The 16,079-nt window shown below is 33.9% G+C and overlaps 1 protein-coding gene across 1 annotated transcript in view; it reads right to left on the reverse strand.

Annotated features, from left to right (window-relative positions):
- Positions 1-15,861, reverse strand: part of LOC129228110 (fibrillin-1-like) — a 28,368-nt gene extending 12,507 nt beyond the window's left edge. Inside the window, exons 1-6 of the mRNA XM_054862751.1 lie at positions 15,753-15,861; positions 14,508-14,648; positions 10,671-10,786; positions 8,870-8,919; positions 7,812-7,978; positions 6,343-6,522 (exon numbers count right to left, since the gene is read on the reverse strand). Of these exons, the coding sequence (XP_054718726.1) occupies positions 6,343-6,522; positions 7,812-7,978; positions 8,870-8,871 (349 nt within the window). The 5' untranslated portion in view covers positions 8,872-8,919; positions 10,671-10,786; positions 14,508-14,648; positions 15,753-15,861. The remainder of the gene's footprint in view (positions 1-6,342; positions 6,523-7,811; positions 7,979-8,869; positions 8,920-10,670; positions 10,787-14,507; positions 14,649-15,752) is intronic.
- Positions 15,862-16,079: the final 218 nt, after the last annotated feature.

Here is a 16,079-nt window from a genome sequence, read left to right on the forward strand (position 1 = left end):
TGTTTTTGCGGCATCCATAGTAGGAGCTATTACGTGTAAACAAAATTTTTTCTGAATTTTTGGAGAAAAAAAAAATCATAGCTAAAACTATTACTTGTGGCTTCAAAGCTAAATTCTTCTAACAACAGAATGTTTAGATTTATATAACGATTAATATTACTCTTATTTTTTCCTTAATCATATCAGTTGTAAGGGACAAAAAGAAAAGGAGTCTTTTTTCTTTTATAAGTATTAATTTGCCGTAACTTGTTTTTGCATATTCCACTGTAGTTGTTATTTTAATACACAAACATTGTTTTCTGACTTGGTAATATAATAAAAAAATATTTTTTTTTTGTCTTCTATAATTTTGTTAACCATAAAAAAACCCGTGCCATTTTGATTTTAAAAAAAATGTCAATTTGCTCAAAAATCAATTCAGTCCATTATTTTCATCTATAACTAATAAGACTGCAAATTTTAAAAAGAAAACAAAAATAAAGTCGTTCACTAAATGTATTTTAAGGGGAGAAACCTGTTTAGATGGGTCACGAAGTCCATTTTTTTTACCCGACTGCGCGTGCGCGAAGCAAAGGAGAGTTATGTGTTTATCAGTCCATGTATGTATGCTTGTTTGTTCCTATGTGGCGTTGTAGAGGCTAAACGCCTTGGCGAATTTCGATAATTCGTACGTTAATCAATTTGTCTTAATCTTGGAAGAGTCACTAAACACATGACAGTAATCAAATTTCACCATATCAACAACCAGTTGCCATATTTTGTCAGTTCGGGATAGTGTCGCATGCTACCTGCGTGCGACACAGCTAGCGACAAATGTAGGTAGCATTTTCAATGCCTGATTTTTTTGTTTACTAAGTCTACCGAATTCGATTTTAATCTTTAACATGTTGCATTTGTTTTTGCCTTGATTCAAGGGACTGAGATTAGCGACGTGTACTTTCTTGATGGGCTTTCTGAGTTTTGCGAGAAAGAGTTGACTGACGACGTTTCTGAATTTACGTTATCATGAATTATACAGGTTGTTTATATAGCTGTGACGTGGTTGACTTATTAAAAAAGCCGAATTAAAATGATCAGTAGCTTAGACCACTGCAAGTTACTTAATAAACCTCACGGTATAAACTCTCTCAATGAAATAACAAAACTTCGAAATTTACCGTTTTATAATAAAAATAACTAAGTCAATGAATATTAACTTAAAAGTGTAAAATAAAAATAATTATTAAATAAAAACAAAAAACCCGACTGTTTTAAAAAAATCCAAGCCCAGTAGTTAAAATTTTTTAAGTACTACTAAATAACAACACCATTAAAATAGTTTTTAAATCGATACACACATAAGGCAAATCATAAATTCAAAAGCAGAATAGAAGGATCAACAGTCGGAGCCCATTCCTTTTGAAATCAAGGAGCCCCCGTAAAATTTGAATCGGCCCCGACTGTTGATTCTTCTATTTCTCTTTATTCTGCTTTGAAATTTAAGATTTGTCTTATGTGTGTATCCATTATAAAACTATTTCAATAGTCTAGTTAGTCATTAGTACTTAATAAAATTCTAAACTACTGAGCTTATATGTATATTTTTTTTTTGGTTTTTACGCAGTCGGGTTTTTTATTTTTATTTAATCATTCACGTAAAAAATATTAGTAAAATTACTCTAGAATATGTTGCCAAAAATTCAGTGCGAAATTCCGATTAGTTCCGATGCTATGAGCACTGGGGTGGGCCGAGAAAGTTGTAATAGCACAGAATAGTTGCGAATTATAAAGACAAAATAAGGAAAAAAAGAATTATGGAAATCGATTGACATCTATCGGTCGCGCATAAAACCTAAATTTTGACAAAAAAAAATTGCGATTTTTTAAAAAAGTTCTTAACTTGATATTTTTCTTAATGTAATAGTTTGTGACCTCTTTAAACAGATCCTCATAACATTGATTTCGATACGTTAATATCCTTCGGTCGTGCAAGCCCCAAAATTTCCCAAAAAACGAAAAATATTACATTTTTGCACGTTTTTGGCATTTGATGAATAATCAATATTTAAATGGAAAAGTAGAAGTATTTTCTCAGTCGAACTGATAATGAGATAGAAAAATAAAACTGTCAAGTTCAGTCAATATCTTCCTGTTGTGCAAAGCCTTAGAAGCTGTCGTGCGCAGACGTCAGACAGAAATCCAGACAACGTCACTCACCTGGCTGGGGCGCTCCCCTCCACTCCATCTCCACCTTTCAGGGACCACATCAGCTTTCTCCCTATATTGTTTTTCAGTCTGCATCTGTCAGTAGTTATTTCAGTGCACTATTTTATTGTTCGATCTGGCTGTTTTCGCTCTGCAACTCTTGTAGTTTTGTGTCAACATATATGCCTGTGCAATGAGTAGTTAGTTTCCTCCATTTCAATGAGTTGCCATTCCACCACATGTTTTAGCTCTTGAATGGTAAGCAAAGGGGGCTAGTACCTTTAAAGGGTGAATTGGTTAAAACTTGAATGCCAAAATATACCAATAATTAAATTTCAGAGTACTGATTGCCTGGTCACGGAGATGATCGAAACGTGCCAAGCAAAGACCAGCAACATTTCTTTGATATTTCAAAGGCAATTCAATCACGAACCTGTGTAGAAGATTTGGCTGTACGAAACCCTGTGTGTTCATCAAATTTGAAGTGGTTGACGAAGGCAAGTATAACTCTCAGATTGAGTGTAAAAGTGAAGAAAGCTTTGCACCTGAACTTTAAGAATTAGCATTGTTTATATTGAAATAATTCAGGCCAATGTAGTTTACTATCAAACCGTCTTAAGATGGCCCGAAACTTGTTTCCCAAGCAAGACAAAATATCAGGTATTTGCCAAAACCTTTGCTTTATGTTGTCGACACTGCGATCAAACGGATGGTTTTTTCGCCCACTCAGAAAATTTATTGTAAGCCATGATTCAAGATGGCAATAAATACATAAATGGTCGGGGTCGAAAAATTCTGAAGGCAATTCCAAGAAGAAAAACATATGGAACCAAAAACCGTCACCAAAATTCAACTTCATTGGGCAAGAATACTTAGAAATGGTCAACTGGATGTATTGTGAGTTATCTTCTCCCAATTGTTGGCCTAAATCAGTGTTGACGACGACATCAAATCGCATATCGACAGTGACTCAATCCCAGACTTAGATGACTTATTTGCTGGTGAAGTTAGGCATGGATTATTTGGACAACAGAGTGATTTTTATAAATCCGTCTCGAGATTCAGCTCCACTAACTTTTTCCGAATCTATAATGATAAGTTTTACTCATCGTTCAATAGCCAGCGTGTGCGCTGGGAATTGCTTGAAAGTAATGTTCCACACAGCCAACTAACTTTTCACCAGTTGTTTCTTTAGAGGCACTAGGCGCCGTTGTCTTGCCATCCGAAAGTTGAAACATGTGGCGGAATGGCTACTCACTGAAATGGAGGACACAAACTACCACTGCATAGGTATACGTCATGTGTATAGTCATCACAGAAACCTACAAGAATTGAAGGATAGAAACAGCTAAATCAAACGAAAATATAGTGCACTGCAATCATTACTGAGAGCTGAAGACTGAAAAAACACTATAAAGATACTGCTGACGTGGTCCTAGGAAGGCGGGGATGGAGTGGAGGGGAGCGTCTCAGCCAGTCGAACGACGTTGTCTGGACTGCTGTCCGACGTCAGTGCAAGAGAGTTTGTAAGGCTTTGCGCCACAAGAAGACATTGACTGAGCTTGATAGTTTCATTTTTCTATCTTATTATCAGTTACACTGAAAAAATACTTCTGCTTTACATTTAAATACTGATCATTCATCAAATACCAAAGACACGTAAAGATGAAACTTTTTCGTTATTTTGGGAAATTTTGGGGCTTATGCGCGACCGGAGGATATTAACTCCTCGAAACCAGGTTTAAACACATTGTTTTGAAGTTCTTTTTAAAGAGGTTACAAACTATTACATTAAGAAAAAAAATCTAATTAAAATTTTTTTTAAAAAAAATCGTACAAATGATTTTTTTTTTTGATATTTTTCAAACTTTAGGGACCATGCGCGACTAGAAGATGTAAAACGATTTCTAGAATTCTTTTTTTCCTCTATTTGTCTTTATAACTGGCAATTTTTCTGCACTATTACAACTTCGAGATAGCAATGAGTACTTAATTCAACCTAACACGCTCATTATCAATCTCATATGTTTTAAAATTGTCTAAACTATTTTAAGCTTTACTAAAAATATTAATTAGATTCTATCAAAATATTGAGTAAAATAATATTTTAATCTATCTACTTCGCCATAGCAACGCGTAGCTGGGCCAGCTAGTACTGTATATGAACCTATCTCTTTGGCGATTTTATTAATAAAAACAAAAACAAATTAATACAAGAAGTGTAAAAAAAAGTAGAAAAACATAACATTGTAATCAAACGCCTCAAAAACATGCAACTTTCAACTTGTTTGATTACAATAATTTTCATATTTTTAGGAAATATTTTGTTTACAAGAAAGAAAAAATGTAATGATTACAGATAAAGATTGTGGCATCGGTAATGCCCACCCACAGCAAGCTCTGATGGCGATCACCCTCGGACAGCAGCCTCTAACTCCTCTAATTTGAGTGGAAATGACTTCAAAAAATTACAATGAATACTTCAAAAGAGGAATTAAATGTTCTCAAAGTTTAAAGAAAATCTGATTATTTCTTTCCTGATAAAAAAAAATCACGAAAAACACTAAAAGTTGGGCCTCCTAAACTGGTTTCCGCCTTAAGCGAAAAAAAAAATCTGTTGAAAAAATTAAGTGTTCAGAACGTGAAATAATTTCGTCTTCCTTTTAAAAAATTGGTCATGCTTTTTTTGATATTAAAATCCTCATTTACTCGTTTTATTTACTATCATGAAATTACACTTTCTCGATCTATGTAAAAAATTTTATTTTAAGTTTGAATACGTTTGCCGTACTTAATTTGAAGTTAGAAGAACGAAAATGAGAAAAGAGTTTGTCCCACTCGACAAGATTTAAAAACCCACGCCTTTTAAAACCTTTTTATGATTTTACTGTTACGCAGTTAACCCCTTCAGACCTGGTGTCCAGTATACCGAGCATAAGCTTTAAACAACTGCTAATAATTTAATGATTGATGAAACTATTTGATTTTTTTTGGATGAATCTTTTTATTCTGCTTAGCATTATCAGTGTAAGAATTTTTCGTTTTGGGATTGACGACACTAACAAGTAAAGGCTGGAAGACTGACATTGCTTCATTTTTATAATCACGGTTTCTTGTCGCAAAGGTCAGGTTTTTATATCTGAATTTTTAAGAAATATATAATATCTTACTGATCATTTCAGATGCTTTTACTTTGTTTTAACATTGTTTGGAGAACATTTTACAATAAAGTTTGTTTAATGTTTCAACTTTTTTTTTTTTTAATCGTAAATATGTATTTCAAAAATGTTTGTCCGGAATATTGGAATCTTTTAATTTCTCATCTACAAACTTGAAAACTTGTGCATAAGATACTCTTAACCATAGCAATCTGTCTACCAAATGAAAACATTTGTGGTTAAGTATCTCATAATTCCGATTGAAGGGGAATATATTTAACAACTGCAAGAGATTTCGATTTGCATATTTTAACGAAAAACAGTTTTAGTTTTTTTAAATATTATTTGTATCGTTGATTAGGTGCGCAAGAAAAGTATGTGGTGTGAAAATCAACGTCTTTAAAATTTTTTTTAACTTAAAAGAACATCTCTGATTGGAATCATGTATGCATTAGAATACTGCTGTTAAGTCTACAAGAAATGGGGTCGTTCCCGAAATTTTAAAAGTATTTTTTTTTCTGAAAGAGCATGCTCAAAAACATAGGATTTGACTGTTTTTATTTAAATCGGTGCGCAGATTGAATTTCTTTTTTCACCGTTCTGCACATGACATCACAAGTGATGAAATGTCATTCACTGATGCCATTGGCGAAGAACGCAATATTTAATTCGCTTCTTCACTCATATGTGGTGGTACTGATATGGTTGATAGCAAGTGTACAGCGCAATATCAATTTCGCTTCTTGATTATCCTGTCGCGAAAACGCGTTAGATAGCAGTGCGCCAGTGAAAAAGCGCGCTCAAGTTCATCACTTGTGACGCCATAAATACCAAGTTCTTCATTGGTTGAAAATCTGACATTTAAAAAAACATTTAAAATTTAAAAGTTTTCCCTTTCTCCATGTTTTTTTTCTCTTTTTTGCTTATTCTATCAAATTCAGTTACTAAATGCAGTAGTTTTGACTGATGGAAACAACCCCATCATCCGATCTGTTCTTACCTTCACATCTTTGAACGAAAGTGGCCATGTCATTGGTGGGATTGTACGATCCGGTTGATTCAAAACCAGTTCCACACTCACACTGGAAACTTTTCTTGGCATTACTCACACAACTAGTTGTAAAACCACAAAGTTTATTTTTCACATTTTCCATGCAAGCGTCTGTAGGTTTGAAAATTCCTAGAAAAGGTTTAACTAGTAAATAAAATTTATGCAATATTATAAGATATCATATAATTTGGATGTATGTATTAGTTTAGAAAATATTCTTGTACTGTTGCAGCTGAAAACAGTAAAACAGTTGTGACTGATGTTAAGAACCAAAAACTAAACACATATTTTTGACCGTAACTTTTTTGCCATAAGCTAAAGGCTCTTTTCTCCAAATTTTTGAAGGGAATATTTACGTAGATGATTAAGAATTTTACGAAACTTCTTCTTCAGAACAAGAAATTAAAACTTGATTTAAAAAAAAAAGAAATAAAATACCTTGCAATAGCTATTGATCGAACAGTAAATGCATAATAGGCTGAAAACCAAGTCGGTATTTATTTTGATATAAAACTAGAAAACAATTCGCCAATCCTTTTACTGCCTCACGAGTTTCAGTGTTTCATCTTCACCACTTCGTTCATGAAGAGCTTTAAACTATCGCTCGCTTTTCCTTCCCGAAAAACATTTGAATCAAATACAGCTAGTTCTACGAGATGCTCGCTGAGTACAGTTAGTCGTCGAAAGCCTTTGATGTTTCCCTATTGTTATTTTTAAATGCTTCAAGACGCTGAAGAAAATTCAAATCATTTATCGGTGCAAGCGCAGCAAGGGATGTTGTGGTAACCAACCTCTTGGAGATTCTTCTTCAATGTCGAGTGTTAAAAGTGTTTCTTTCACAAACTGTGCGGGAAGTTGTTGAAAAATTTCAGACAATTTGGTGCACTCTGAAATTGAAACTCACAAAACAAATAAACACACAAAAAATCATGAGCCTGCGAAGTATTAAGGTATAAACCGCATATTCTGGCAACAGTGTGTTGCTTTTCTATGTTTTTTTTTAAAAATGAGTCGAGGACTTTTCGGACACTCTGTATATTAGAATATATTTTTGGCAAAATAGAGGGTAACAATTTTTTGAAGTCAAAAATTATACACATTATCTGTCAATATTTACCACACTTCAATGCACTACTCTCCAAGGTCACGCGTACATATCACTTCACGTGGTTTATCTGATTAGGTTCTAAAGATGCCTTTGTTATTTGATTCCGATAAGAAGCAAGCACCCCTGATCCAGTACATCCAGATGAAATGGTTTGAACTGGAACCTTAAAGAACTTAGTAATCACGACATTTTTAACGTGCATTAGTCACCTATAAAGAACGCGGAGGATCTGCGATTGACCGACGTCGAACTCGTGACACTCCAGTCAAGAGTCCGATCAAGCCACTACAGCTTGTTATCTTTTACTTACTTCCATCAGCGACTTTCTTCATAACGAGGTAGGGTTTAATCCAGCAGAATGTCTCATTCAGGCTCACGCAGGCAGAAGGAGATACAATTTGATTGACTTCCTCTTTATCCAGAGGTAGATTCAGTTGCATCTCCACCACACAGTTCAAAGTACCAGTCTCATCTTCCCTGGAGACACATTAAAAAGAAATGTAATTAGCCCCTTCAGTCGGAATTTTGAAATAATAAACCATAAATGTTTATATTTGGTACACAGTGTTCTATGGTAAGGAGAATCTGACGGAAAAAATTCCAAGTTTGTAGGCAACAAGTTGAGAGTGTTATGGTCCGTCCAATATTCCGGACTTATGTTTTTGAAATTAATATTTCAGAGAAAAAAAACGATGAAATAGTTTAACATTTTCTCCAAACAATACTAAAACATAATATAAGCGATTGAAATGATCAGCAAAAGATTATTTTTTTTTTCAAAATGTTGCAAAAAACCTGAACTTTTGTGACTAAAACCAATGGTTGAAAAATTGAGCCACTCAATTTTTAAACTCAATCTTCCCAGCCCCTATTTGTTAGTGTTGTCAATTCCAAAATGAAAAATTCTTGCACAGGTAATAATAAGCAGAATGCAGAGTAAATTACAAAAAAAGCAAGTAATTAAATCAATTATAAAATGATTAGCAGCTGTTTAAAGCTCATGTCTGGTATAACGGACACCAAGTCTGAAGGCGTTAGCTAAGCAGTGATAATAGAATATCCGTTTGCTACTTTTAGAGATAGGGGACAAGAGGGGCGTATGTGAACACGGGGAACTTGTGAACATTCCCACAAACATTATAATAACTAAAAGCAAAAAATTTTGGAAAATTCTCCAGTGGCTGCAATACCAGTCCTCCCTTTTTCAAAACTTTCAGTGTAATTGTCCATTTTGTCTTTTTGAATCTAATAGATTAATATATTTTCTAGATTTTGAAATTTTAAACCTGAAAAAAAAAGAAAGAAAACTTCTCGCTGTTATTACGATATAGGATAATTTAAGAAGTGGAAAAATGAATGTAAACTTACATATAGTGCAATAATTTTGTATCCTTAACGTTTTGATATACGTGGTTTAGCTAAAAAGAAAGAAAAAAAAAATGAAAATACTTAAAAAAGCAATAGTATTACAAAATATGATAAAGCAAAAAATATAAAATTCGCGCATTTTGCTTAAACTTTTTTTTAATTTTCAACATTCAACACCATTTGCTCTTAATGGCTTTCCAAAAAATAAATAAGAAAAACGAGTGAGATACGAGCATTTCCATCTAATAACCAGGGTTGCCAGATTTAAGAACAGTAAATAGAGTGGGGGGGGGGAGTATTTTTGAGGTTGGGGGTAATTACCGGATATGGTGTATTTTCAAGGGGTGCTTTCCAATGTAGAACTTCTCTTCATGATAAATCTAAAAAATTCCATCGTAACATAGCATTAAACCTAACAAAATGCCGCCTAACAAAGTATAAAAATCGTTTTCATTGCAATGACGACGCATGCACAGAGATATATTCCAACATCAGTCAATGAAGAAAGAGGAAGCAATCATTCAGTTCGTCATGGTCTAGCGTTAGCTACCACATGATTTTCCTATTATTCTTTATTTCACACATTTTTTGTTTTACTTCATTTTTCCCCTTAAAATAATGTTTCGTTTTGTAAATTATTGTAACAAAAGCTCGAATATGGGACTTTAGCCGTCCCGTATGGAAATTCCCCGGGACGCGAGACAATTTTTCAAAATACGCGACTGTCTCTTGAAATCCGGGGCGTCTGGCAACCCTGCTAATAACGGATAGAAATACCCAAAGGTTGCCTTCAATTCACGAGTCGGACCACACTATGCTGCGTACACTCACTGGTGAGATAAATTTACATTATCTACCAGTTTGCTGGCTCTCTCAGCTTCAATCAAATGACATCTGCCTCTATCTCTGCTATTAATTTATCCAAACTAGTGTGGTATAAAAAGAATGAAATAGCCGTTTCTGGATGGGATAACCGAGCAACCTGGCATACTGCATTTTACCTCAGCTCTTTGCTTAGGCCAGTAACTTACTGCTAACTAGTTAAGTTTTGTTAACGTATTCGAGGTTTTCTTTCTAGTCGACTGTAATGTGTTTCATTTGGTGCTTTATTTTTTTCTTAGAAAACACGCACAAACATATTGAAATGCTTTTATATTCGAAAAATGCATTATCAAAAACAATATCTGTTTCAACTGCCTAAATCACAGATAACAAAAATCAGATTTTTAAAAACTATTTGCCTGCTACTCCAACGTAAATTTCAAAAAATCAAAATGTAACTTGGAACAAACTGCAGAAACTGCTGTCTCTGCATTCTGTAATTGAGATGTTCGGTATATGCTTGCAGTTCTGTCTTAGTTCGTACTATGAGGCCGTAAATTGTAGCACTATACCCTAACTTTTATCTTCACGTTTTCGAGGTAGAGCCATACCATGCTTGCAGACCTCTCAATGGTGGGACTTCTTTTTATTTTTTAGCTTACACAAAGAATATGCTTAGCATCTACGTGAGGTTATTTGCCTGCAGACCAGTCACAACTGTTCCAGACTTAGGAGCTAAAATCAATGACAGTACTGTAGTCTCTGAATGCTGAAATTGAAATATTTGTTATTTGCTTATCTCTCATAATGTATAAAATGAACTTTTTAAATTGAAGCAAATAAAAATTTTCGCAGGAGGAAAATTAAATGGAATGTCTTTTATACTCTCAGTTTGAAATCATCTCAGCTTACAGGGGTGAATATATAAGTTGCACTGTTGGGAAACATTTTGAAAATATAGGTATAAAGTACAACTTACTGATTTTTCTATTTCCTTAGTGAGTTTTACTTCGTCAATTGTCTCCCCATGTTCCTTTGTCCTTACCACGTAACGATCTTTTAGTACTGATATTACTCCAGTGTATGAGTTCCTTTCTAAAGAAAAACATGTGATCATGCAGACAACATATAAAACTGTCCACAGTTGTTATAAGTGCATTATCACATACAGATTACATTTTTTGTGTTATTAATTTTGTAACTCGCGATCTACAGTTTGAAGCATCTTGTTACTCAATAGATGGCGTTACTTAAACTATGCATATTAAGAACAGTGAATTTTACTTGGGGTGTACATCGAGCAACTAGATAACTAAATACCATTTTGTTTTCATCAACAAATGCATTAAACCAAATGCTATTATATTTAGCACAAATGAATTATACATCTCAGGTTTGTCTTTTCTGTTTTTTTTTTTCATTATAATGAAATTCATAAGCCTTAGTATTATCCGAAATAAATTTTACATTACTGAAGCATAATAAATAAATAGAAATCGCTACAGATCAATTAGGTTCTCATAAGGATTTTTTAAAAACATTTACTGCATCATTTGCATGAAAAAGATAAAATTATTTGCGTTTAAATCAATAAATTGAAAAAAAAAAAAGGTCATACTGTATTTAATGAAAAACAGTTTCTAAAGAGAAAACTGCAGAAAGCCATTTCAGGGGTACAATGAAATCCCAATTTCAGTTACATAAATCAAAACAGACGCTGTTGTTAAGACGGTTAGGTTGAAATTCAATCAATTAAATCTCAATACGAGACGAGGGTCAACTAATCAAAAGCCAAAGAACAGAAAAAATATGTTCTAGAAATCAATCAATGTTGGCGCATTACAAGATACGGTTTTTCCAGTAAAGGTTGTTTTTCTCATCTGTAGGAGCAATTCTGATTATTTTTTTCCGTATCGGTTTTCTATTTGATTTTTATATCAGCTTGATAAAACATATTACCAATACAGCATCAACGTTGACTTTAGTAACTGAGAAAGAAACTTTACAAGTTTTGAAGCACTAAGTTACCACCCTTAAGCCCCGGATTGCATAACTGGTCCGTCGCACAGTGGGGCGAAAACGCCAAAAAGCGCTTATAAGTGGGTTTTTTTTTATACTAAACCAATTGAGGATTAATAAATTTGCACAGGCCTAACTCTTAGGCAATCAGAACTAGAATTTTAGAGCCCTTCGTCCACTACAAAGCTGAAAGGAGCCTTCAGAAAGTTAAAGAACCATAACTGCAGGAATATACAAAAATTGCTTTTAAGCAATCTATTTTTTTTTTTCTTGTTAAAGACCGGTCCGGTATATTTAATTTCTGTCGTGTCCAACGATAGTAATAGGACGAAAAAAATGAGTAATCGAATTCTCAAACCAAAAATCGGTTTCGATCAGCACCAAAAATTTCGGAATTCAAGGTTATTTTTTTCAAATCACTCTAAAAAAAAAAAAAAGTCCTCTTATGTCCGCTCAGAAAATAATATTAATTATTCATAAATGGCGTGTAGAAAGCCCTGAAAAGGAATTAGCTGCGTAAACCTGCGAACTTTGGACCTTGAGCCCAAACAAATCGAGAAAATACCATTATAACATGCCTGTGCAAACAAACAAGCGAGAGCGTTTTAAAAACTCTTACAAGCGCTTTTTGATGCTTTCGCCCCACTGTGCGTCGGTATGTTGCATGTATAAAAGTTTTGTTTCACAGATGTTTGATACGTGAACCTTTCGGGTTGCGGCAGATATCAATGCGGAAATCTAAGTCTTGTTCAGTCGCTGTAACATGTCGCGATCAATATTACCAAATGAGGTTATGGTCTTTTGGCTTAAATCATGTAAATCACGTGGAACATAGAGCACGAAAACACATTATTTTATTACCCAGTAAAAACAATTCAGGACGTTCCTGGGAAATAATGGGCAGCTGATGTGCCCAATTTCTGCCCGTAACATATATTGCAAAATCCAGAAACGTTTTTCGCTGAAATTCAATAACATTCCTGACATTATCCTGGAAGCCTACTGAAAAATTCAGAGATATTCCCGTTAAAATTCAGTCGTGTCTCTGGAAAATTCGAGTAAACTTAGGAAGGTATAATATAACATCTCGAAATCAAGGCCGTTTCAAGAGCATTTTTGAAAACATGGGCAAAGCTAAGCCAGAATTGCTGGTAAGTAATGATAAATTTACTCGCCTGCAATACTTGCAAAGCAACGTTTATTCGCTCCCTTTGGGTGCTTAATTAGCACGGACGGCCCATAGTTGAATAGAAGACGATACACTTGATTAATACACTCATTTACTCAAACTGGGAGCTAAAAATATTTTTCACAACAGTGAAATGTCAGCATTCGTGCGACTTGTAGCAATTCAGGAAACTTTTTGACAATGATGCTTGATTTTTCCAGGAAGTGGATAAAAACCATTAAAATCCCGAAGCGCAACACAGAAATTCCCAGTAACGTTTCGGAATATTTTTACAGTGCACAAAAAAAAAAAAAAAAAATGTCGTAATAGGTTGGCCCCATTTTGATCTGTAACAGCGAGTATATCAAGAATGAGACTTTATAATTAAGGACTAATTTATCCAAAGGGAACATATCCATTTTCTAAAAATGTTCAGAAGGTGGGAAATACGTAAGAGCAAAATAGTTTTATCAACTTCTCTGGGTACAGAATTGAGCATGAAAGCACAGCAAATCATGACCCAGAGTACGAAACGTTTGTGTAAAAAAAAACAAGGAGACATCGCCATTGTAACTTTGGATATGTGCCTTTTTGAACGAAAACCTGAATGTTGAGAATTCCAATTTCAATAAAACTCTAATATTTCACTTGCTTATTTTCTCTTATTGAAGTACTTGAACTTAAAAGTAGTGGATCAAAATTTGAGGATTTCGGACATGTGTTCCTTTGAATCTAAAGTCTTCATACTACAGATTCTTTCAGGATATGTTTCCTTTTGTTCAAAATAAAACGTGCAGTGGACGGATTTGTTACCTTTTGGTCAATAGACACACTTTACCCTTAAATAAAATAAGATTTTCCACGTTTGGATTTCTTCAGAGTAAGTGATTTGATTAATGTCATCAGAAAGATTTAAAACATGTCATAAAATGCTTTTTTTTCTACAAAGTGGACATGTTCCCTTTTGCTAAATTACTCCTCAATTGGTATCTGCAGCAGTATGAATGTCACGGCTGTGGTGGGGTTATCGGTAAAGCATCGGATTGTGAACGAAGGGTTCCGGGTTCAATCCTAGCCGGTCGAAGATCGACCGTCATCATTAATGAAGATGGTGTGTGTTCTATTATACTTTTGTGTATGTTCCTGAATCACCATCATTAATGGTGACTAGGAGAGGTTAAATATGGTCGTGATCACAAACATCCTCCAAAGGAAACGATACCCTTGGAGGTGCTGGACTAGGGATTGCTCGGTTTTTGGAATGGATCAAAATATTAGCACTGTCTTCAGAGTCCCATCCAACTGGTTAAACCACAAATAGTGTTATGTATGGGATACCATGGAGTGAAAAGTACGAATGGCACATATAAAACATTTGTGAGGCAAATATTATTCAGTTTCTTTTTGTCACAGTAAAGTCAACGTTTTTGCCGTATTGATACTGTGCTGTTAATCTTTCATATGGTAGCTTTTAAAAGCCTTTCAAACTCGGCAATTGTGGCACACTCTGTACATTCAGTATATTTAAATTTCTTGCAAAGAATTAGTGGGGCAGAAAATCAAACAAATAATTACTCTTTAACAGTATGAACAAATTTCGAAATTTCAATAATCTATCTTGGCACTTACCAATAATGCGACACGGCTGATTTTCGTACTTCCGGCTCAGTAATGGAGGACACTTACATATAGGCTCCAAATCGGAACTAAGAACACACACAGCAAATAGTCTTTCGCACACATTACGATACTTCTTTAGTTGACATTTGTCTGAAATGTAATAACGTCATTTTACTCAAGTCTGTTGTTCTTTTTCATAAGTTATGATTAGGTCAATTAGAAAGACTTTTGGCGGTTTTTTCGATTAGCGCTATTTTTTTTTTTTTTTGCCATAGAACTGAGCCTAGTGATTTTTGGTATTTCCTACGTTATCTACAGGAAACGATTATTGCTCGAGCCAACCTCACTAAAACAGTTTAACAGAATGATGTTTAATACGGTTAACATTAGGTTTCTTAGTAGTTATAAAATCTGCAAATTACACCTTCTCCCCTCCCCCATAAATTTATCATTCTCACCTTTAGAAAAACACTTCAAAAACTACAACTACAACCTCAGTAAGTTCAAGCGACTGTGAACAAAACGAGAATGTTAAAACATTTTAAGTTAATTAGTATCAATTTGCATGTTTTTCAATATGCGTTAATGTTTAAATAAAAACTTATAACTTCTTGCGACGGGTATTTTTTAAGAACACAATTTTGCATTCTGCTTCAAATTACAGCCTGTAAATTGAGTAAATAGACATAATATGTCCACGTTACCAGAATCGCGCCGCATCCTGAAACGACAAATAAATATAGAATTATTGCTATAATTTAGCGTGACTTAATAATTAACGTCATAATCATGAAGCACCTCCCCTTCAAAAACTTTAAAAATGATTTTAAAAAATATTTTTTAAGTAACACGAACCATTCCAAAAGTTTCGAGAACTTATTTTAAAAGTGCCATTATTACATTTTTAGATTAATAGTATAATTTTGAGTGGAAGCTTATAAAATCGCTCCGTTCTATTATAAACCGTTATTAAGGTAGAAATAGAATTCACTGGTTATAGTTATTTTGCCAGAGCAAGAAATTGGTGGAATTTTATTGATTGCCAATTGGTAATGATGGATTAACCACTATCGTCGGGAAAAACCGTAAGAATTGGTTCACATAGACTTCTGTTCATTTAAAATGTAAAAGCAAAAAATATGCTAACTTAAAATTTCTGTTCAATTGTTTAACGTTGCAATATTGCAGATTTCTGAAAAATAATATAAATGCTTCATTGTAGCTAATTGTATTGAAAGTAATAGACTGACTTACTTCTGCATATTCCATTGCTATCTTCTTCGGAACCTTTGTTGCAAACGCAGCTAAATCCTTTGGTTTTGTCCGTAGGATCTTCAATGCATTTAGCTGCGAGCTTAGAGCACTCTTGATCTCCACCTCCCTCAGTGCACATCAATTTCCCTAAACAAGAGAAAAGATTAGGCACAATAAAAACCAAAAACTGCATTTTGCAAATGATACGAATTCTGTTACTCGGTTTGTTTAAAAAAACTTAAAATAATATTTTTGATTTTTCTCCTTATGACAATTTTTCCCTTTTCTAGAACAAATACTCTTTTTCTTTCATTTAATTTTTTATTT

This window comes from Uloborus diversus, chromosome 8 (assembly GCF_026930045.1).
Source record: "Uloborus diversus isolate 005 chromosome 8, Udiv.v.3.1, whole genome shotgun sequence".
Taxonomy (NCBI): domain Eukaryota; kingdom Metazoa; phylum Arthropoda; class Arachnida; order Araneae; family Uloboridae; genus Uloborus; species Uloborus diversus.